Source organism: Amblyomma mixtum, chromosome 9 (genome assembly GCF_055824585.1).
Source record: "Amblyomma mixtum isolate Tamu chromosome 9, ASM5582458v1, whole genome shotgun sequence".
In the NCBI taxonomy this organism is placed as follows: domain Eukaryota; kingdom Metazoa; phylum Arthropoda; class Arachnida; order Ixodida; family Ixodidae; genus Amblyomma; species Amblyomma mixtum.
In genome coordinates, this window is record NC_143020.1 from 4,252,300 (window position 1) to 4,274,854 (window position 22,555).

Consider the following 22,555-nt stretch of genomic DNA (forward strand, 5'->3'; position numbering starts at 1 on the left):
CCGGTGGAATCACTCGCCTTCGGCCGTGCAACCCCATCGACAAGCGCATCATCGCCCGCAAGGAATTTAAGCTGCGGCCTCTCCGTCCTCGGATTCAGTGGGCACGTGAACGTTCCAAGAAGCATGGCTCCTGATTTCCGCTTTGCTCCGATGCAGGTTACGCTGACGCTCTTCTTCACCTCGCTGATAGCGGAATCGCTATCTCCCTCATGACCCTCAGCTCAGATGCTACCTACACCACTGCCTCAAAGTGGCCCCGTCAACATATCTTTCATCCCTGCGCAAACGGTAGAATCACTCGCCTGCTGCCGTTCCACCCCATCGACAAGTGCATCATCGCCCGCAAGGAATTTAAGCTGCGGCCTCTCCGACCTCGGATTCAGTGGGCACGGGAACGTTGCAAGAAGCATGGCTCCTGATTTCAGCTTTGCTCCAATGCAGGTTACGCTGACGCTCTTCTTCACCTGGCTGATACCGGAATCGCTGTCTACCTCCTGCCCTTCAGCTCAGATGCTACCTACGCTACTGCATGACAGTGGCCCCGTCAACATATCTTTCATCCCTGCGCACCCGGTGGAATCACTCGCCTTCGGCCGTTCAACCCCATCGACAAGTGCATCATCGCCCGCAAGGAATTTAAGCTGCGGCCTCTCCGACCTCGGATTCAGTGGGCACGGGAACGTTGCAAGAAGCATGGCTCCTGATTTCAGCTTTGCTCCAATGCAGGTTACGCTGACGCTCTTCTTCACCTGGCTGATACCGGAATCGCTGTCTCCCTCATGCCCTTCAGCTCAGATGCTACGTACGCTACTGCCTGACAGTGCCCCGTCAACATATCTTTCATCCCTGCGCACCCGGTGGAGTCACTCGACTTCGGCCGTTCAACCCCATCGACAAGTGCATCATCGCCCGCAAGGAATTTAAGCTGCATCTCTCCCAACGTTTCTAGATAAAGACAGTTGGAAAACTCTCTCCGGGTATGCGGCCCCTTTCTGTCGCCGATTTCATCTCAAAGAGATGCGAGCGCCATCTCTTGGGTGGTGGGAGTACCGCGTTGTTTTCCATGGCCTCCGTGACCAGCTAAAGCATCGGTACTTTAACACCGCGCTTGATCTCAGAGGCCACGATTTCTCTTCACCGCCGCGGCGCCCATTTACTGCGCTTGGTCACTGTTTGCTGTGCGAATGATTAACGTTAGTTCGCGCCTCGCATCGTCTGCTCCGGGGGCGGCTGCTTCTAGCCGCGCTCATCTACGAATTGCGAAGTCCGCGTGCGCTCCACGTCTGGGGTACGTGAGGGCAGGATGCTCGAGGTTGAGCTTTTGGGCGGTAAATATCGGAAAAAACGGAAGCCCTTCTTTCCGCGGTTTAGAGAAACATGACGTACCGCTTGACTCTTCGTAGTTTATGTTGATAATATTCCTCGGGCGGGTAATATTCCTTAAATACGTTGTTTTTTTTTAACGGACGCGAGCCATCTCCTTCCGACGCTCCTCAAGCTGGCAGTAGCAGACGACGCGCTCATCCTAAAGCGACCGCAGCGCCACCGCCTAGACGGCGATCGCGTGGGGCCGCTCTGCTCTTTGGCTCCCCGGCGAAGTTTCCCAACTGTCTTTATCTAGAAACGTTGATCTCTCCGTCCTCGGATTCAGTGGGCACGGGAACGTTGCAAGAAGCATCGCTCCTGATTTACGATTTGCTCCAATGCAGGTTACGCTGACGCTCTTCTTCACCTGGCTGATACCGGAATCGCTGTCTCCCTCATGCCCTTCAGCTCAGATGCTACCTACGCTACTTCCTGACAGTGGCCCCGTCAAAATATCTTTCATCCCTGCGCACCCGGTGGAGTCACTCGCCTTCGGCCGTTCAACCCCATCGACAAGTGCATCATCGCCCGCAAGGAATTTAAGCTGCGGCCTCTCAGTCCTCGGATTCAGTGGGCACGGGAACGTTGCAAGAAGCATGGCTCCTGATTTCCGCTTTGCTCCAATGCAAATGTGTACATTTTCCTTGTACGCTAAAAAGAGCGATATCTGCTTGCTGGTGTTCCAGTGCCCAGGGGTGCTGTGTGAAACTGTGTGTGATTGCTTTTCTATGGCTTTTCTACTCTTGTGCTCCGCCGACATAGAAACGGTCCCCGGCCCCACCACGCGATCTGAATCCCTATCAGAAATTGAATCGCTCCCTCAAGACCCTGCAGAACAGATGACAGTAATTTTTCAACTGCTCAAAGATGTTCACGCCCGTTCATTACAAAGTTCGGAGGCACAAACTGAGCTGACCGCAGATATTAAATCCATTAAGGCTGGGCAGAAAAGCATCGAAACAAAAATAACTAATGTTCAGAAGCGTTTAGATGAACTGGAAGAGAAAGGGAAAGTTCTTGACACCTTCAGCCATGAGTTCGCAGGCATGCAAGAATCTATCGAATGTTAACTTCACAAAATCGCTTCTTACAAAAACGCCTAGATGATATGGAGGACAGATCACGGCGAGATAATTCGATTTTTCATGGACTGACAGATTCATCAGAAACATGGCAAGAAACAGAAAGCACACTGACCAATGCACTAACGAAGGTACTTGACTCGTTACCAAACGACCCATTTCAGCGTGTTCATCGTTTAGGCATCTTTTCCGCTAACAAATGCAGACCCATCATTGCCAGATTTACCAACTACAAAGTGAAAGAGTTAATCCTATCTCATCGTATTAATTTCAAGGAACACAAAGTATCAATAAGCGAAGATTTTTCACCCGCTACTAGAACTGCGAGACGGAAACTAAGCGAATTTGGAATCGGCTATCCGGGATCACCCAAATTTCGCCTTCGCTACAATAAGCTACTCATACGCGGCAAATGCTTCGTGTACAATCCATCCAACGACACAATTGATGAAATCGAGCTGTCATCCGAACACGTGCCCCAAGGATCAGACGCTTCGCCTCTTGTTGCGTCCTAGGGGCGCGAGAGGGGCAGTGGTCATTCATCACCATCTGATGTTACGATTCTGTACACTAACACCAGAAGTAGCTTAAATAAGAAAACACCTCTTTCATCGGCAATCGACACCTGTACTGCGCATATGATCGCACTTACTGAAACTTGGCTATCACATCAAATCCACGATAACGAAATCTTTCACAACGCACACCGGTTCACAATATATCGCAACGACCGAACTATTCTGCGCGGAGGCGGCGTACTCCTTGCTATTTCGAAAGACATACCGTCATCATGCATCTACACTAATAGCGTGTTGGAAACTGTATGGGCATCAGTTACTCTACACCATCAGAAAGTCATATTCGGCGTATGCTATCGCCCTCCTTTTTCTTTGCGCTCGTTTATTAACGAGCTTCACGACGAACTTAACATAATACACACCAGATTTCCATCGGCTTCCTTGATTTTACTACGAGATTTTAACTTTCCCAATATTTCTTGAGATACCCAGCCTCCCATCTTTCTCAATTTTCATCCGATTCCAGTGATTTTCTTGGTTTATGCTCCGTTTTTTCATTTACCCAATTAGTCACTAATGCTACCAGAATCTCTGTCAACACTGCCAACACTTTCGATTTGATCCTAACCAATCGAGCCGACTTTGCTTCCGCCATCACCTATTTACCTAATATAAGCGATCACTCTTTGCTTATTTTCAGCATTAACGCTGCCTGTCCTAAACCTGGAAGAAAGAAAAAGACCATACTAGATTATATTAGAGCAGACTTCGATGCCATTAACAATGAATTATCAGCGTTTTCTCAAAAATCCCTGAAAAACTTTGGCGATCGCTCTGTGCAAACGAAGTGGGAAATGTTCACGACCAAAGTTCACGAACTAACTCAGAAATATATTCCAAGACGCACCATCACTTCTAATCCTCAATCCCCATGGTACACCGCCAATATAAGACGGCTATCTAACAGAAAAAAGCGCCGATATGGTATGACTAGGCTATCACCGTGTAACACACACTGAGACGCATACAAGACTGCCGCTGATGCCTATACAACTGCACTTAAGCAAGCAAAAGATAACTTCCTTTCTAACAAGTTACCATCCATGCTATCTACCAACATTAAAAAAATTTGGCGCGTTATCAGCCCACATACCGAAGAATCTATTAACTTAACTGCCGTGTCAGGGGACCCTATTCCGGCTCATTTATGCGCATCAGAACTTAACAAAACCTTTATTCAGAACTTCTCGCGCACATCAAACACCACACATCCCGTTCCACTCCGGTATAATTACCCTTCTATGCCTCAAATTTTCATCGATACATCTGGCGTTGCTAAACTTCTTGATGCCCTAAAACTTCATTCATCGGCCGGTTTTGACTGCATTCATCCTAAATTAAAAAAAAAATACAATTGCCTCTAGCTCCTTAATACTAACAAAGATTTTTCAGCACACTCGATAATTCCATTCTGTCAACACAATGGAAAGTCGGGAAGGTGGTTCCATTATTCAAATCAGGAAATCGAACCTCCCCTACAAATTATCGCCCCATCTCGCTCACTAGTACTTGTTGCAAACTATTAGAACACGCCATTTTCACTAACCTTGTGAACTTTCTCGAGTCTAATTCCTTTTTTACACCCGCACAGCATGGCTTTCAGAAGTCATTTTCTTGCGAAACCCAACTTGCCAGCTTCACTATCACACTTCATCATATTTTAGAACGCGCTTCAGAAGCTGACTGCATTTTCCTTGATTATTCTAAGGCATTTGACAAGGTATGTCACCGCTTATTATTATGCGAAGCATATTGCTAGAGCTACCACTCACGCCGTCGCCGTGGGACCCCCACGTGACACCGTGACGTCACACCACGTGACATCGGATGAGAGAGCCGGCCTCCACCTCACTACAGTGTACTAGAAGGGGGCAGTGGGCTTACTCCCCCGCTCCTCTGACGCAGTCCGCGTCGCATCCGAGAGGTGGCGCCACAGGCAACTTCAATGTAAACTTTGCCTGGAGCTTTAATTGCCTGGCGGTTCTGTTTATATCATTTCGACGCCGTCGACAGACTTGTTGGCTTTAATTTTAAAACAGTTGAGAGTCTTTACATTTCTTTAGCAATCGGCGTGTTTTTTTTAGGCTACATGATATTTCCCACCAAAGTACCTTGAGTAAAAGGCGAGGGCAACTCCAGCAACTTGCTACTTATCCTAACCGCGAGGCATTTTAACCAAATAAGTCGTTGACAACGGATTTTGTCCATGCAGAAAGGGCTTAAAATGTTCCAAATTATCAAGCAACCGTTAAAAGATATATATAGTAAAAAATCTTGAATTAGTGTCGGGGACCAAATATACCGTTTCATATGGTGTTGCACTAACCCAAAATGATTTTTATGAAGATTGTCTGGTAGTCACCGCGTGAATTAGAAAACAGTGCGCCCATACCTCCTAGCCAAGCTAAAAAAAAGGCAGGCATGCTATGAGGTTTCTGCAATTGCTTTGCCAAAATGAAATTGCATATATGGCTTCAGTATTTCCTTTTTTCACCTAGGTTGGTTGTTTCACGTGCGACAGTAGAATGTTACCCACCATGCAGTAACAATCGTGTCATACTTGTCTACAGCAATGTAAGAGTAAATAAAATAAAGATAAGGCTGTTTGTTGCTTACACAAAGCTTTTATTTCAAATAAGTAAAGTTCAACACCAAGCCAATGAGTCACGCAGCATCTTATGTGCAACGGCTCAACTTGAGCTGTTTGGCCCTCTGCCGCTTTCCTGCCTTGTCGCTGTTAATACCTTTTACATAGAAATGCAGACGTGTGACAACATAAAAACTAATTATTTTTGCTTTGAGGGAAGGAGCATGTGCACTGCAACCGACTTCGAGCGAAAGTCTGTTCTGAACAACTGCCAGCATATCCATTATGCTATCAGAATGTAGCTCGCTCTGACTGAAACATTCGGTGAAGAGATCCTCCAGCTTCTTCACAAACCCGTACAAATGACTGGAGGGATGGAGGAGACCTCCTCGGTCACAGTAGTTTGTCAGTCGGGCAAGTTGGAAACTTTCGCCTGGTGGAGTCATAGTGAGCAGCTTGATACATTCTTGGCATTTTGTACTTGCATTGACAGCACACTTCCGCGCAACATAGCCCGCAATGTGGTAAGTAAGCCTTGAGTCGCTTCTGGCCACGTGCTGGTTGTGGTCGTTTGAAAGCTGCAGGTCCGTGCCATGCTGCGGAACTGCGTTTGTGGCTTCTGTGGCTGTAGTGCTAGCTACACTTTGGCTGTACTTATTTCTGTCGCCTGATGCTTCAAGAGAATCAGCTTCCAGTAAGGAGGCCAGTGTACCTTCCTCGCAGTTTCCTTCACTGACTGACCTAACTAGACCGTAAAAAGAAAGGCAATTTACAGTGATCAGGAACTGTGTTGGAGTTGGGTGGTCATTGTTGCCCGAAGCCTGCCTCACAATTCGAAAGAAATTCTCGAGTGGGTCCTGGCTGGTCCTTGACGTCATCATAAACCTGTACCCAACTTTAGTTGTTAAATACGCAAGCAATTCAAGAGTACTTGAAATAGTGACACGCAGGCCAACTGCTGTGGAGTCACTTAAAACCCTCCTGTTCCTTTGACGTGTTTTTCCCACTGGTCAAGGTAAGATAGGAATTCCTTGAGAGTTCTTGTCTTCAGGGAGTCTGGCCGAAGAGCTTCAGCAGCATACCGCGACGTCATGACTGATATCAGCTGGCTGATCTTGCTGAAAAAAAAAGAGCACAAAACAATATTGCTTTAAGTATTGTTGACATGGCCTTTCAAATTGCAGCCAAGGCTATGTAGCTAGGCAAAAACTTCAAAATGGTAAAATTAATAAATCCTCGCTTTAAGGAATGCCTATTGAAAAACATCATTTTTCATTATGTGGTAGTATGGTTACCTGAAGAATTCCCAAGTGGCGCTTATGGTTCCAAATATCGTGTCCAGCTCGTTCCTGTAGAGGTGGAAAGCTCGGAGGACTTTCGGGCCAAACAGTTGAAAAGCGTAGCTCACTCGCATTTTTTCAAAGCCATTTGGATTCAGATGACACTCTATGATTCCAGGCATGGCTTTGAGTGTCACATTATTAGCATCAATTTTGTGGGCTTCCCTTACCGGCCGCATGGTGACCTGCAGAATAATTCCAAGACAAAACAGGTCATTTAGAGCAGTGCATGCTGGTTGTAGCAAATATGGAAATCATTCAGCTAAGTCAGATGCCGTCCAGTTAAATGTTCTCCAACTAAATCAAGTCCTATGTTCCACGTAAACCCTAAGATGATAGACCAACAGCAGAAAAGCAGCTGCCCTTTAGACAAATTTAGTCCTATAGTCCCTCAAGCATGACATATTCGAACGAGTTGAATAAAACATACTGTGCTGCACAGTAAAATTAAGAGTTCAACACTAAGAAACTAGGTGTAATGTGCTGCAATTTGAGAATAGAAAGTACATAGTACCCATAGGGGGCAACTTACACGGCCAGCTGGGGTGTTGAAACCATTCTTCAACAGGCAGTTTCGAAGGCATTTAATAAGATGCGGGAAATCTGATATGAAGAACAAATTTCGCGTTGGGTCAGAGGGGTGCTGGACCTTGCAGTTAACTGAAGTGGCCGTTGCACGTATTTCCATCATCCTCCACATTTTCCGGTTCCAGCTTGCACCGTCAGTTGTAATAAAATCGACAAAGAGTCTACTTTTTTCTGCCAGTATTGTGGCTTCTGTTATGACTTTGGCGAGGATGTCTGCTTTCATGTTCGTCGCGAAGCAGCCAATGACTTGACTCCATTTTCCTTGAAATGGTACAAAAAGGACCACCATGCCATGGTCAGATGGTGTGCTCTTGTCCTTTTGTGTGGTAAACGGCTCCAAGTCTACGAAGCCTTCAACTGCACCAGTGCTCCTCACGGACAAATTCTCAGAAAGTTTGAGCTCATCAATGAGCAATCCTCCATGCCTCTTGCTGATGTCGAGCTCCGCTGTCTTAGATTTCAGTTTCTTCAGGATTTTCTCATTGAAGCCAAATAGTGTACGGTAAATGGATACATAACGTTTCAGTGTTGATTTGCTTGGCAGGGCAAGGATTTTGTTTTTTCTCAAGTGCTCATATACGCGGGGACTCTTCATCTTCATTATGATGCAGTCAAGTAGCCAGCTTTTGCTGTACCGAAGGCCATTTGGTTTGACTTTAGCTGCTGCAAAGCAGTGTTTAACAGCTTCTTGCTGCCGGGGTGTAAGGCTCTCAATTTGCTCTTGAAGAACATCTTCTTTTTTTGCTGAAACTTGCTCTTGTATTTTGACAAGGCTTTCTCTTGTATCAGCAAGACGAGTGGAAAGTCTCTTATTCTTTCTTACTGCAGTTTTCAGTTTATGAGCAACGCTGTGGCGTGCCTTAGTGGTCTTACGCTGGACTCGGGATCGCCGTGTGAGCAAAGCTCGCCTCAGGTACCGGCAGGAGACACACGAGATACCTGGAAAAGCATGAAAGCATGGTAAGGCTCAAACACATCTATAATGGCTGCATTATGTGCCATTATTCATGAATAAAGAAATGATAAGTACCTTGTTTAGGCACCTGGCCTAGCTTGCTTGTGAAGAGAGCTTCATCATAGTCTTCATGTTTCATTGCGCCCACACACAGCTGCATCGAGTCAGCCTTTCTCAACACCTCCTCTGCCTCCGTTTTGCCCTGTACTGGGCCCTCCTTTATCAAAACTCCTCTAGCAAGCACTTTGCAGCATGTGGCAGACTGAGACTCAAAAAACATCACTACCTTCTCGGAGAGCACTTCAGCATTGGAGGTCAACACGGCCGTGCAGTATACGACACCGGCGTGGCCGGGAAAGCTGTGTTTGCTCCAGTATACTGATGGCACTTCCAAATTTAACCAGAACTGATCATCGCAAGCGGAAGATGTAGTACACGCTGATGGGCACTTTTGAGGGCTTGTTCGCGACACGAATTGGTGCTCGATGCTGTTCTCCTGCGTATCAACTGCGTCCTCGGTAGGAGAAGACGGCATGGCCACAGCATTATCGAACGGGCAGAAAGCGGGCTTTGGTTGTCCGTCGGACGTTTCTGACCTTTTCCTCTTTCGGGCGGTCCTCTCTTGTGTCGGCTTCTTGGTTAGGTAGGCCGGCAAATTGGGTAGTATGGTTGGCACGGCATCGGCGCGGAGAATCGGCTTCCCACGAGCTATCCTCACCTCTTTGCCTTGGATTACGTGCACATAATCCCTGAGCACATAACGCGGCTCGAAATGGAGCTCGCATACTGCGCTCGTGTCGTCCAAGGGCTTGTCAGCTCTGTGGAGGTTCTTTTCCCATTCTTTCCGCCTGTTTTCGTCCTTCGGGACGCCAAACAGAGACAACTTCGGTCCACCCTTCACATACACGTAGCCCGTTTGGCACCCGGGCGCGTAACAGTGGTTTTGCCGATGTCGCGGCATATCTCAGTCCCAGCAAAAGCACACTTATGTCTTCATGCTGTGCGTGACAAAAACACTGCACGAAAAAACACACGCGACGACGTCCACAGCAAACAAACGCAGCTCCGCTGAGAAGCAAATGCGCGCGCGCGGGCCGCTGCTGCTACAGTGAAGCCGACACTAGCGCCGCCGCTCGGCCTCTCGGAGAAGCACATATTCGTCGACGTTCGCGGAGCCACCGCTTCGCATAGCACCTGCCGGCGAGTAAGCCCACTGCCCCCTTCTAGTACACTGTAACCTCACGCCGTCGCCGTGGGACCCCTAGCCGTCACGCCACGTGACACCGTGACGTCACACCACGTGACATCGGATGAGAGAGCCGGCCTCCACCTCGCGCCGTCGCCGTGGGACCCCTAGCCGTCACACCCGCGCATTTCGAACGCGCGTTCACACTCGGTGTAGGTGAAACGCTCGCTCCACCGGGCAGGCAGACGCGGCTTCCGTGGCAATCCAGGCGCTCACCCAACGCGCGTCTCGGGGTTAGTCGGCGTTCCGCGGTAGCCATGCCGTTGTCTTCCCCCACGACGAAGGCTTCTAGTGGTTGTATTAAAATGACCAAGTATTCAACCAAGGAAAGCCATGTATTACCAAGCCTAGCCACTAATATGCTTCGCATTCCCCAGGCTTAGCCAAGCTGAGCCTCAGCAATTTTTTTTTAAAGCTAACCCAACTGAATATCGACTACAGCGTTCTGAAATGGATTGAATGCTTTCTTAACCGATCGCAGTTCGTTTCCGCTAATAACTTTAACTCACCTTTCAGCGAAGTTTACTCGGGCGTGCCACAAGGCTCCGTGCTCGGACCCCTTTTGTTTTTTATTTACATCAATGACCTCCCTTCCATTGTATCATCTAACATTCTTTTGTTTGCTGACGACTGTGTGGGTTTCCGCGAAATAAAATCTCCCCACGATGCTAACCTTCTTCAGCGTGATCTAACATTTCTCTTTGGTGTAATGAATGGCTTATGGAACTTAACACTAATAAGTGGAAAATTATGTGAATATTAACAAGTGCCAACGCTCCGCCTGTGTACTGCCTAAATAACGTTCCCCTAGAAGCGGTTACTTCATATAAATACCTGGGTGTTCATATTTCTGCTGAGCTTAACTGGACGCGCCATATTGAGTACCGTATTTTCCGGTGTATAAGACACACCCTTGTATAAGACGCACCCCCATATATGCAGGCTGTGATTGAAAAAGTTATTATATAAGACGCACCCGTGTATAAGACGCATCACAATTTACCCAGTTAGGCTAGTGAGGCTTAATTAAACATGCTTGTGCGACCATTGCAAAATCCACCTTATCTGTGAGAAGTTCTTAAGCACCGCTAAGTGATCGAAAACGAAAACACTCACGCCATACCCACCCACGTTTTAGCAAAAAAGAAAAAAAGAACGAAGGAACTCTCCTTATGTCCATAAGAACATTTTATATTAACTTAAAACCTTCGAAGTCTTGATCTTAAGATGTGCTATCAAAAAGCACGCCCATTTCTGGAGGCGACCCAGCTGAAACATTTTCTTCGCACTACGTACACGGAGCAAACAAAGTTTCAAAGGGTGACTGAAAGAAACGCCGGCTTGTCTTGACAATGGCGAGAAACGCGATTGTCACCATCTTTTGGCATTTCACATTACTTTTGCTTGGGGCCTGCGAAACGGTCGCCGGTTTATGATTCCGGAAGTCGTCATCCCCACCGTTTAATAATAAAGTTGCTCTCGGTGGTCCCCGTATTGAAGTATTAACCGTGTTAAAACCGCGTTAGTGGTAGTGATGTTTTTTCGGTGAAAAAAGCTTGAACATGGACCTGAGTAATTTCTGAACTCGCGAAAAAAACAGAAAAAGTCGCATATAGGACGCACCCTTGTATAGGACGCACCAGCAAGATTTTTGAAAAAAAGCCGCGTCTTATATACCGGAAAATACGGTACATTGCTAACAAAGCTAACCGCACGTTGGGCTACGTGCGCCGTAACTTTTCCAAAACTCCGTATTCCTTGAAATTATTGCTTTATAAAACACTAATACGTCCTAATCTGGAATACGCTGCCGCCATATGGGATCCCAATCATGAAAAACTGATAACTTTGCTTGAGCTAGTTAAAAATAACGCTGCTCGTTTTATCCTGTCCAACTTTAACCGTACCGCAAGTGTACCAAGCATGAAAGCTAATCTTTCTTTGCCTCTTTTAGCATCCCGCCGGCAGACAATTCGTTTGAGCCTCTTTCATAAACTATACCATCATCCCATGCTACATGATGTCCTCATTTCGTCCCCCAGATACGTGTCAAACCGCATTGATCATCGTCACAAAGTTGGCATTGAAACGTGTAATACTGTAACTGCATTTCAGTCTCTCTTGCCTCGTACATCACGCGAATGGAACCGCCTTCCCGCAGATATCGTCGACATAAGTGATAACCAGCATTTTCCTTCTGCACTAGCTAACATTGTATACCAGGAATATGAAAATACTTTGTTTTCTATCATGCATTGCATCTGTTTATGTATCATGTTTTGTAACCACTCCCCTCTTTAATGCCTTTGGCCTTGAGGATTCAATAAATGAAATGAAAAAAGTGCGTAAGCCTGAGCTCCAATATGCTCTTCAGACCATGTAGAGGTGCTACCAAAAGGTGACCCACTGTGTTCTTGTCACAAATCAACGAGAAGGTTTCTCGTGACCCTAACTTGGCGGATAGAAATTCAGAGCACCAGACACACAGTTGAAAAGGGTATGAGCCTGAGAATATTACCTGCATAGTTTAGCAGCAGCTATTTATACAGATTGTTTAAGCAGCAATTAGCACTCCTTCTTCACCTAATACGCTTGATTTGTCTCCAAAATGACGCTCAGAAAAGCAGAATAATCACTAGGGAAGGCCTTAATTACACGAGGCAGTGTTTAATAGTAACCACTTGTACACAGGGAAGGCAGAGAATATACTTGGTGTGACCGAGAGGCACGGTGTCCCCTTAGTGTATCAGAAGCAGCCTTTAAAATGCAGGAATACATTTGATCTTGCCATGAAACCATGGCAGCAGATAGGCGACTCGCGTACATAGGAGACTGGTGGTGTGATGCAACTAGGGAACGCTGATGTGATTTTAGATGCGGGTTCCTGGCTAAAGTAAAACTCAGATGCATTGCTTCGAGCAAATGCCCCGAGCCAGGAGAGCGCACCCTAAATTGCAGATCACCACATTGCAGCAGATGCCTATTTTAACAGCACATATGGCACTATGCATTTCAAAGCAAGGCTATCTTTGTAGATGCAATCTCCACGACGAATTCCGATTGACACTCGATACTATGCAGTCAATCGTACAAGGAAGTGCAGAGATCAAAAAGTAAACTATAGAACGTATTCTCTCCACTGTGGGGACTTGGTCCGCTTCGTCCCCTTGGGTTTACTCCCCGCGATGTCGTCCTCCCTATTTACCTTAACGAGGGGGGTCACCTGCATTGTATCGACCCCAGCGCCAACAGATGGCAGGACAGTCGCAGGTGTGGGGGAGACAGCTCTCTCTCTTCAGCCTCGGGAATTCATTGCACGCACGTCGCACGAGCTTGCGGGAACATTACCCGTGAGGTTGTATCCCTCACTAAGGGTATAAGGTAGGAGGAGAAGAATTTTTTTTATCCTGCTTAAATTCTTTATGCAGCACGTTTCTCAATTCTTGCTCCTCTAGTACTCATTTTCATAAGGTGCGTGCATTCACAGCACTGCTATGTTGTCTTTTGGTCCTTGCATATGTGAGCACCGAGGGAATTCCCACGTTCCAAGCGATATTTGTTACATCACAGCATGCATGGAATGTTCGTTCACGACAGTTCCTAAAGTAGGTAACTGACCTGCGATATAAGGTGGCCAAGGCAATGCTGAGAGAAAAACAAGATCTTATATGAAATGCTGCTCCCCTTCTACCTGACCACATACTGTCTGGCTGTGTGCTGCTGAATGTTTAATTAATGTCCAATTAATGTCCAGATATCTCTGTTTAGAAACAAACCGTTTTTTTTACTTAGCTAGTGCTATTCTATCCCAACATCTTTGTTTTCAAGGAATTGGTAAGTGAATGAAATCAATGGACAATGCAGCTAAACTGAATGTTACAGACCCTAGATTCGGTGAGTACACAATCACTGGCATCATAACGACATCCTTAGATAGCTGTTGTGTCCCTGATCGTTCTCAAAAACATGAGTCGTAATAGGTTAAACCTTTTAATGGAGAGTAGTGCCACTACCTGCACTCATTTCCAGCAGCGCTCCCATGACTAACCATAAATGTGGGAGGACAACGTTTAACATTGCTGCGGCAAAAAATTTGCAGAGGGAAATTAAGCTTCACGTTAAGGGCGTGACACGACAGCATTACTCGATTAATGGCAATATATGTAGAATTGGTCATTCTCTACACTACATTCATAGGTCCCAGGGAGTCGTCATACCACTCCTGGCACAGCCACCCAGGTTGGTCTTCCCGAGCAACCTCGCGACCAACCGTAAATGAAAGTGCCAACTGCAACGGCTGGCAGATTGTGATGAAGTCACAAAGTCAAGAGACCTACATGGCCCGCCTAGGTTGCTTCTATAGGAATTTTCTGTGGATTTTTTGCTCATGGCCAATGACCCTGTCTTTTCTGAAACACCGGACAATGAACGCTATAGCGTTTAAAATGTACGCATTGTATCTCTTGGCAAGCCATCATAGCTCTAAGCAACGATAGCATAAGCCTCCAACCAAGACTAACAAAAATGAAGTTATCAGCAGAGCACATTCCCATGTGCACTGCATCGAGTACAATACTTTTAGGCTCAACAGTTGACGATGGCAGCCAGTGATTGTATCAACAAAGCAAATGGCTTTACAACAGCCTCATAAAAACCTTGAAGAAGCTAGTTACTCAACACATCTCGGTTTCAAAACGGTCAAGGCTACCTAAGTTGACATTGTTGACAGTTAGTATTACCATGTTGAGTTGCAATGAATATATCGTTCATGACATTTACATATGTAATTTTTCCATCAAAAAAGGCAAGAATGGCACTTCTATGCATTAAACATAAAAATGTGGACCATGCAGCTGAGAACATGCAATGAAAACATCACAGTACAAACCAAATCCAAAGAGTGTCATGGCAAGAACATGCATTCGTGACCCTTAATTTGGATCACTGCAGCCCCCCCCCCGCACACACACACATGGCAGAAAAGTATGGGCAGATTACCTTCCATGGAGGAGATATGAAGCTGTGAAATAAACTTTGAATACTGATACATTGTCGCTGCCGGCTTTGCAGAAATATTAAATGCTATCACACAGTTTCACTTATCGTGAGAGATCAGAAGCTGGTCATGCTTTCTTGCCACGTATGCTGCTGCAGGGATTTCAGGGGATAACTGGGGCTTCCAAAATTAAGGTTTTGAACCATGTCACTGGAAGACTGGCAGCTTAAAATGCGACCCTGTGCTTTTCCACAGAAAAATTTTGACTACTGACAAAAGATGACGCCTCTCGCTGTGGCTTATAGCCACCATCGTGGGATATGCCAACACAGTATGTCGGTCAGGAAGAGATGTTCTCTATTGTCACTTTTGAAGGTATGATTAAATATAAAAATATGGCAACAGTGATAGACGACCACCAACCAGACAAACCAAATTGAGTAGAATATTTTGGTTTGGTTGTAAGGGGCTTAACGTCCCAGTATGATTCAGGTGATGAGGAGCACCGCAGTGGAGGGCTCTGGATAATTTTAGCCGCCTGGCGTTCTTTAACCTGCACTGGCATTGCACAGTACACAAGCCTCTTGCATTTTGCCTCCATCGAAATGCGACCGCCGCAGCCGGGATTGAACCCCATTTTTCACACCAGCAGCTGAGCGCCATAACCACTGCGCCACTGTGATGGCTAATACAGTAATTTCAATCTGGGAAGTAAGAAATGTGCATGAAAAACTATAAGATTTGCTCAACTAAGAATGCGTCAGCTGCGATTTCAAGCTGAATATGCAAACTCCTACCTTACTTTTATACAATCATGTCATCTGAAACTTCCAAGCACAAATATTCTGCCAAAAACAGGCAAAAAAGCAGATATTAAATAAATAAAGCGATAGCTAGAAGAAGACGCATTAAAACAATTATGGAAGGCAGGACATTGCATGAATCTGGAGGAGCTAGTGCATAACAAGCAAGGAACTCTTAGAAAACCACACAATAGCAAATGAGCCATCAGACTAAAAGAAAGACCAGAATAAAAAAATTGCACAACACATCACAGAAATTTAAGGAATACAGCGTAGAATACACAAAGTAGCCTTCAATGGAAACAAATAAACAGAACAGGACACAAAGCTTTCAAATAACAAAAGGGGCAGGAAGTAGAGAACATCAGGAAGATGTTCTCCACTGTTACTTTGAAAGTATGATGATTAAACATAACAATATGGCAATACGGACGGACAACCACCAACCAACCAAACCAAATTCAAAAGAGTATTATGGTTCGGTTTTAAAGGGTTTAACGTCCTTAAAATGACTCTGTCTACGAGGGACACCGCACAGGAGGGCTATGGATAATTTTGACCACCTGGAGTTCTTTAACATGCAATGACATTGCAGAGTGCACAGGACTCTAGCATTTCGCCGCCATAGAAATGCGACCGCCGCGGCCGGGACTGAACCCGTGTTTTTTGGGTCAGCAGCTGAGCGCCATAACCACTGCACCACTGTGATGACTGATAGAGTATTTTCAATTTGGGAAGTAAGAATGTGCATGACAAACCATAAGATTTGCTCAACCAGAAAAATATTTGTTCAGCTGCGATTTGAAGCAGAATATCCAACTGCACTGCAACAAGAACTACTGTCTTAGTTTTATACAATCTTTTAATCTGAGACTTCCAAGCACAAATATTTTGCCAAATAACTAACAAAAAAGCAGATATGAAATAAATTAAAAGATGGTTAGAATTAGAACGGGCATAATGACAAATAAGGAAGGCAGGACATTTTGAGAAACTGGAAGAAGTGTTGGTTAGTTGATGGGGTTTACCGTCCCAAAGCGACTAAGGCTATGAGAGACGCCGTAGTGGAGGGCTCCGGAAATTTCGACCACCTGGGGTTCTTTAACGTGCACTGACATCACACAGTACACCGGCCTCTAGAATTTCTCCTCCAAAGAAATTCGACCACCGCGGCCGGGATCGAACCCGCGTCTTTCGGGTACGCAGCCGAGCACCATAATCACTGAGCCACCGCGGCGGCAGAACCTGGAAGAGCTAGCGGATAACTCGCAAGGAACTCTTAGGAGACACACAATGGCTAATGAGCCATCAGACTCCAACAAACATAAGAATAAAAAAACTGCACAGCACATCAAAGAAATTGAAGGTATATAGCGCAGAATAAAAAAAAATAGCCTTGAAGAAAAGACAGACAAGGATTCAAAGCTTACAAAAAAGGAAGGGGCAGTAGAAAAATATAACAATGAACCACTTTAACTTACTAGGAAAGGTGGCATTCGCCACAGCCCTGATACAAAGGGGATGCCAACAGTTATCCATTTAATCTAGGGGAGACATCTCGGTGCGTGGTACAAAGACATGTCCCGCAATACATAGCAAATAAACCACGTTCCGCAGTACAAAAGAAATAAAAATATTAACCACTATAATCTACTAGGCAACGTAACACTCGACAGAGCTCAGACAGAAATGGGAATTTCTTAGTGCATTGTACAAAGATATGTCCCCCAATACATTGTTTTACAGGACAGTAGCATCAAGCTATGGGTCGGAATAAGTTGGCAGCAGTTCCTCTGGAATGTTCTTACCCTGGCTACTGATGCTCCTCCAATGCCTGCAAAACGAGAACACAGAAAACAGGCCAAGTACAAAAAAAAGAAAACGACAATCAACACCAGTGTTATTCAATACTGCGGGCAGTCCTGTATTTTAAAGCGGACCATTTAGTGCAATGCTACGGTAGCATGCACTTTTCATTCCTGTATAGCGCTTAATGGGACGCAGAAAAAGGATTTCGTACTTGCATGTCATGGCAACATGCAGAGGGGGACGACCTCCATATACAAAAAAAAAAAGGCCTGCTGAGTTGCAGTAACTAGTGCCTGTTTGTACCTGTATTCTATGAAAACTGCTGGCTACAGGTACTGCCGCCTTTTTGGATATGGTCCGCCAGCTTGCACAAGTCACCGCAGTGCACCGTGAACACTTGTCATACATAACACCGAAAGAACTAACGATAGCATTTTCTGTGTGATTACGGACCCAGAAGAACAAATACATCTATCTCCACCAACGTGCTGTCCTTGCTAAAGCCCGCTACAAGAGAAATTAAGCGTGTAAAGCTCCCTGGCGACCGTGTGAGTGACAAGGTCAGAGCAGAATACACACACGAAATGAATTTAGACAGGTTAACGACAGTTACAACATTGCTGCCTGTTGCGTTTACTTACCCGCAGATGCAAGTGATGAAATAGCAGGTTTATAGGAAAGACCCCAGCCGGTTTCTATGGAGCAAATTTGTCTGGTATTGTGGTTATAAACTGCTGTGCCTTTCATGTTACTGGTAGGGGCATCAACAAGCCTGCATCTTTCATGACTGAGCAGTGACATTTGGGGACGTGCACACAAAGACATACCATGTCTTCACTCGCGTACACTGAAAAAGTCACGTTCAACGGGTCGCACGAAGACATGCTTGCTCTGCATGCGCATAGAGTTCTTTCTTCAAACCTTCTTATTCTCACAGACTGACAACACACAAACAGGAATGTGTAAAGGAACAGATTGAAGAACTGGTCAACCGGCAACACACGAAATTTATGCATTTGTTGATGCTACCCGCAATGCAGCTTGCGCCATCGTACATCTTGTCTGCATGGTTGGCGTGGGCACATTTACATACAAATAAACATTATGAGGACCATCTAGACAACCTAAATTAACTGTATTTTATGATGCTCCAAAGTTTCATTCATGCGCAAGGTATAGTTGATTGGAAACTGGCCGTCAGTTATGACAGTTCTGACCATCCAATGCAAAAAATCCCATTTCTCATCACGCACGGTGGTTTCCGTTTATGACAATGCAAAAATGTGTCTTCCTTGGAGCATTACAATGCAGTGAGTGAGGTTGAATTTAAAAACTGGCCTCCAGACAAGACTGCGCAATCTTTCTTAATGCATACAACGCACAATCACAACAAACGCAATTCAATCCCCACATAGAAAAAGTTTAGACCCTCTTGAATCTACCTCAGCAGGCACAAGCTTTTACAGAATAAACTACGAGTTTATACACAGAAAAGAGCGGAGTACTACACACAGGACGCGAGGCGTATATGGGTTAACTGGGCTTGAGCTTCAAAGAATGCGAGTGCAAGGCATGGAAAGTACTTCCCATCCTGCAACTATGAAAAGCGGACGATATTTAATTTGAATTCACCGAAAAGGTTGCTCAATGTTTCATTCATTTCATTCATTTATTAAGTCCTCAAAGGCCCCATTTAAGGGCCCCATGGGCGGGGAGTACGGCAGTTATGACAAAAAAAATGATTTTCGATGGCAGTCTTGAATTGTTGGAGGTCTTCAAGGGAAGCGATATGGCCGGGAAGGTCGTTCCAGTCCAGGGCAGTACGGAGGAAAAATGATGTTTGGAACGTTGTGGTAAGGGCGCGCTGGGGGTAGACTGCACTGAGATGGCTGTGACGGGATAAACGATGGGCTGGGCGGATGAGTGCTTTGTTCGGTGGCAAGCTGTGAAAAAAATTTATGATAAAGAGAAAGGCGAGCTAGTTCACGACGGGATGCTAGGGTACGAAGTTCAAGTCGAGATTTTAGTCCCGTTACACTAGCGCGATATGAGTACTCTGAAAGAATAAATCGCGAAGCGCGATTTTGAATAGATTCCAGTAAATTCGACAGGTTGTTTTGGTGAGGATCGAATATAGAACTGGCGTACTCTAGTTTAGGTCGGACAAGTGATATATAGGCAATTAGTTTGACGGAAGGGGGTGCTAAGGAAAAGTTACGCCGTAAGTAGCCAAGGACGCAATTGGCTGAGTTAGCTATATTAGTAACATGACTGTGCCAGGATAGGTCATGGAGATATGGACACCTAGGTACTTAATATTGCCGGTTTGAGTTATGGGACAACCGTAAAGGAGGTAGTTGGGAGGTGGGTAGTTACGTCGGCGGTGAAAAGAGAGCGGTAGTTTATCAGAATGGATGGATGTAACCGAATGTAAATGCACAGTGGCTGAGAAAAAGAGAGGTTTAAAGGTTTCTCCAAAGCAACCGATGAAACTACCGCCCATTGTCGTGCCACAGGAAATGCAATGCTATTAGACAGGATAGACGTGCTGTGGGAACCAGAACCAAGTGCTGAAGCAAGTGGCAATAAAAATTCTTGCCCGGATGCAAGGCACCATGATGTCTGTGGAAGCTCGAAGCAAAATGCTAAAAAAAAAGGAAACATCAGCTATTCGAAGAAAAAGGCTAACCAAAGAACTGCACAGCTTTTGAATTTAATGCACAATATGTCAAGTAAGTTTTACAAACAGCCAGAAGGTATTCAACATTTTGTAATCGCAAATGTAATAGTCATGTGCAATTTCACAAAACAAACCTAAAAAACTAACCTTACAATACTCTACAAAATAACAATGTTTTTCATAGGCACCAATCAAAGAACTTTTTCTTTCAGCGGCCACGACCCTTGCAACTAGTTGTCATGAACACCTTAGAAACAGCCAGAACGTATTCACCAATGTTGGTTTGTTGGTTTATGGGGTTTAACGTCCCAAAGCGACTAAGGCTATGAGAGGCGCCGTAGTGGAGGGCTCCGGAAATTTCGGCCACCTGGGGTTCTTTAACGTGCACTGACATCGCACAGTACACGGGCCTCTAGAATTTCTCCTCTAAAGAAATTCAGCCGCCGCGGCCGGGATCGAACCCACGTCTTTCGGGTCAGCAGCCGAGCACCACAGCCACTGAGCCACCGCGGCGGCTTTATTCAACAATGTGTAATGGAAACTGGAATAAAATACTTATGTGCACTAAGCAACCTCACAAAAATGACCCAAATCACGTGCGTTACAATACAATACAAGAATGCAATGTTTGTCTTAGGCACTAATCACAGTGTTTGTTTCAGCAGCCATGACTCCTGCAGCTTCTTATCAAGAACACGTTATGTAAAAAAATATGACTTCTTCAAGTAACACCAACACAACAAAGAAGCTAGCACAAAATGAAATGGCCACGAACACCTGATATTCTGCTGACAACCACAACAGATAAAAATGGTGTGAAGATAATGCTCCACAAATATTATGCCATTTATATCCATCAGAGATAGCGGTCTGAGAAATGGTGGTGTAAATGTTAGTAAACATTTTTGTTGGCTTTGTTGCCGAAGTACAGCGAACTGTTCTAAAACGTGCACACTAACACAACACACATCAATAAGAGGTCGGACACTTGCCGTTCGCCACTCATTCCAGCCACTAGCACTGCCAGAATAAACACACTAAGATTAACACAAGAGCAGGTTTTCCTGTGTTGTCACACAAACAGAAATCGGTTCAATGATACTAATGAGTGAATTTATAATGACGATCACAAAAATACGCCCACTCAGACTGCACGAATAAAAAGAATGGTTGTGCATGTTTTACCCCCTTGAATCTTTTCACTGAAGCAGGCAGATAAATGGCATTAGCAATAGAAATTTAGCGCAGTGGAGACGAAGTAGCGTAGATGTAGACTGGTTTACTGAACGCCGGCTCCGAATGCGCAGTGACCCTGCCTGATTGTAACCATGCCACTACGCGTGCGTAGTCAATTTGCGGTAAACTAGCATACGTCTATGCTATTACGTCTCTGGCATGCTACATCTCTTTGTAATATTGGGAACAATGTTTTTGAAATCTCCTTCCAACGAGAAGTGATGCCATCCACGTATGACCGAGATTTCATTTCCATTCATGCGAGTTTACATGCATAGCAGGATTACTCTGTGTTCAGGAAATACTTATCGCGAGTGTGTGTGTAGCCTAAGGGAACAACAAATCTATTTTCCTGAAAAAACTTTAAACGTGAACAAAACATACAAATGTAAAGAAAGACGAAGGTTAGCTACCCCCACCCATCATAGAGCATTCTGCTAGAATCTCATTAGATCGCACATAAAAAGGTAGCTAGGAAAACATATCGACTAAGGCATTAGAAACCGCTGCTATTCTTTGTGAATCGTTTTTTTGTGGAGTTTTAAATTTATTCCCCGAGCGAATGTCTTATGGCACAAATCACATTTGAACGGCTTTTCGCCCTTATGGGATCTCACATGCCTCGCAAGATCTGAATGTTGTACAAAGGCCATGGGGCACAGCTGGCACTGATACGGCCTTTCACCCGTGTGGGTACGGATGTGTGCCACCAGGCTGTTCTTCGATGTAAAGCTGCTACCACAGTGGTCACAACGGTAAGGACGCTCACCTGTGTGAGTTCGCTGGTGTTTCACTAACTTGCTCCGGTCTGAAAAGCTGCTATCACAATAGTCACAATGGTAAGGACGCTCGCCAGTGTGAGTGCGCTGGTGTGACTCCAGGTGGGCCTTTTGTACAAAGCTCTTTCCACAGTCATCACAATGGTATGGGCGGTCCCCAGTATGGACTCGGAGATGCACCACCAGCTGAGATCTGTTTTTGAATCCCTTGCTGCAGTGGGTGCATTCGTGCACCATCTTTACTGCAGGTTTACCCCGGTGGTTACCACTGCCAGAAGGAGTAGATTCCATGCAGTGGCTCACTGGGCGCCTTTGACCAGTTGAATCTTGCACAGGAGGTGCACCATGGTCGCTGTGCGTGACGACTGAACCTGTGTTGTAAAGGAAGAATACTTTCAATCAAAAGCAGGAACAAACATTGCACAGCTCACCTGGAGCTAGGGAAATGAAGATCAATGTGCAGGACATAATTGTCAACAGCTGTGGTTGTTTATGAAAAGTTTTATTGAAT

General features: G+C 45.4%; 4 protein-coding genes across 4 annotated transcripts; 1 reads left to right on the forward strand and 3 right to left on the reverse strand.

The window, feature by feature from the left end:
- Positions 1-1,703: 1,703 nt before the first annotated feature.
- LOC149328116 (uncharacterized) lies at positions 1,704-2,275 on the forward strand. The gene is made up of 2 exons (XM_089561429.1): positions 1,704-2,184; positions 2,223-2,275. Exons 1-2 carry the CDS (start codon positions 1,704-1,706, stop codon positions 2,273-2,275), a joined length of 534 nt encoding a protein of 177 aa, XP_089417555.1.
- A 4,200-nt stretch (positions 2,276-6,475) lies between these two features.
- LOC149328117 (uncharacterized) lies at positions 6,476-7,608 on the reverse strand. The gene is made up of 3 exons (XM_089560007.1): positions 7,485-7,608; positions 6,908-7,137; positions 6,476-6,730 (listed from the first exon to the last, which is right to left on the reverse strand). Exons 2-3 carry the CDS (start codon positions 7,129-7,131, stop codon positions 6,583-6,585), a joined length of 372 nt encoding a protein of 123 aa, XP_089416133.1. The 5' UTR covers positions 7,132-7,137; positions 7,485-7,608; the 3' UTR covers positions 6,476-6,582.
- On the reverse strand, positions 7,422-9,537 carry LOC149328118 (uncharacterized). Its single transcript, XM_089561430.1, has 3 exons — positions 8,571-9,537; positions 8,414-8,479; positions 7,422-7,435 (listed from the first exon to the last, which is right to left on the reverse strand). Exons 1-3 carry the CDS (start codon positions 9,454-9,456, stop codon positions 7,422-7,424), a joined length of 966 nt encoding a protein of 321 aa, XP_089417556.1. The 5' UTR covers positions 9,457-9,537.
- An 11,218-nt stretch (positions 9,538-20,755) lies between these two features.
- LOC149328119 (uncharacterized) lies at positions 20,756-22,341 on the reverse strand. The gene has a single exon (XM_089560011.1). It carries the CDS (start codon positions 22,333-22,335, stop codon positions 21,775-21,777), a length of 561 nt encoding a protein of 186 aa, XP_089416137.1. The 5' UTR covers positions 22,336-22,341; the 3' UTR covers positions 20,756-21,774.
- Between the last annotated feature and the right edge of the window lie 214 nt (positions 22,342-22,555).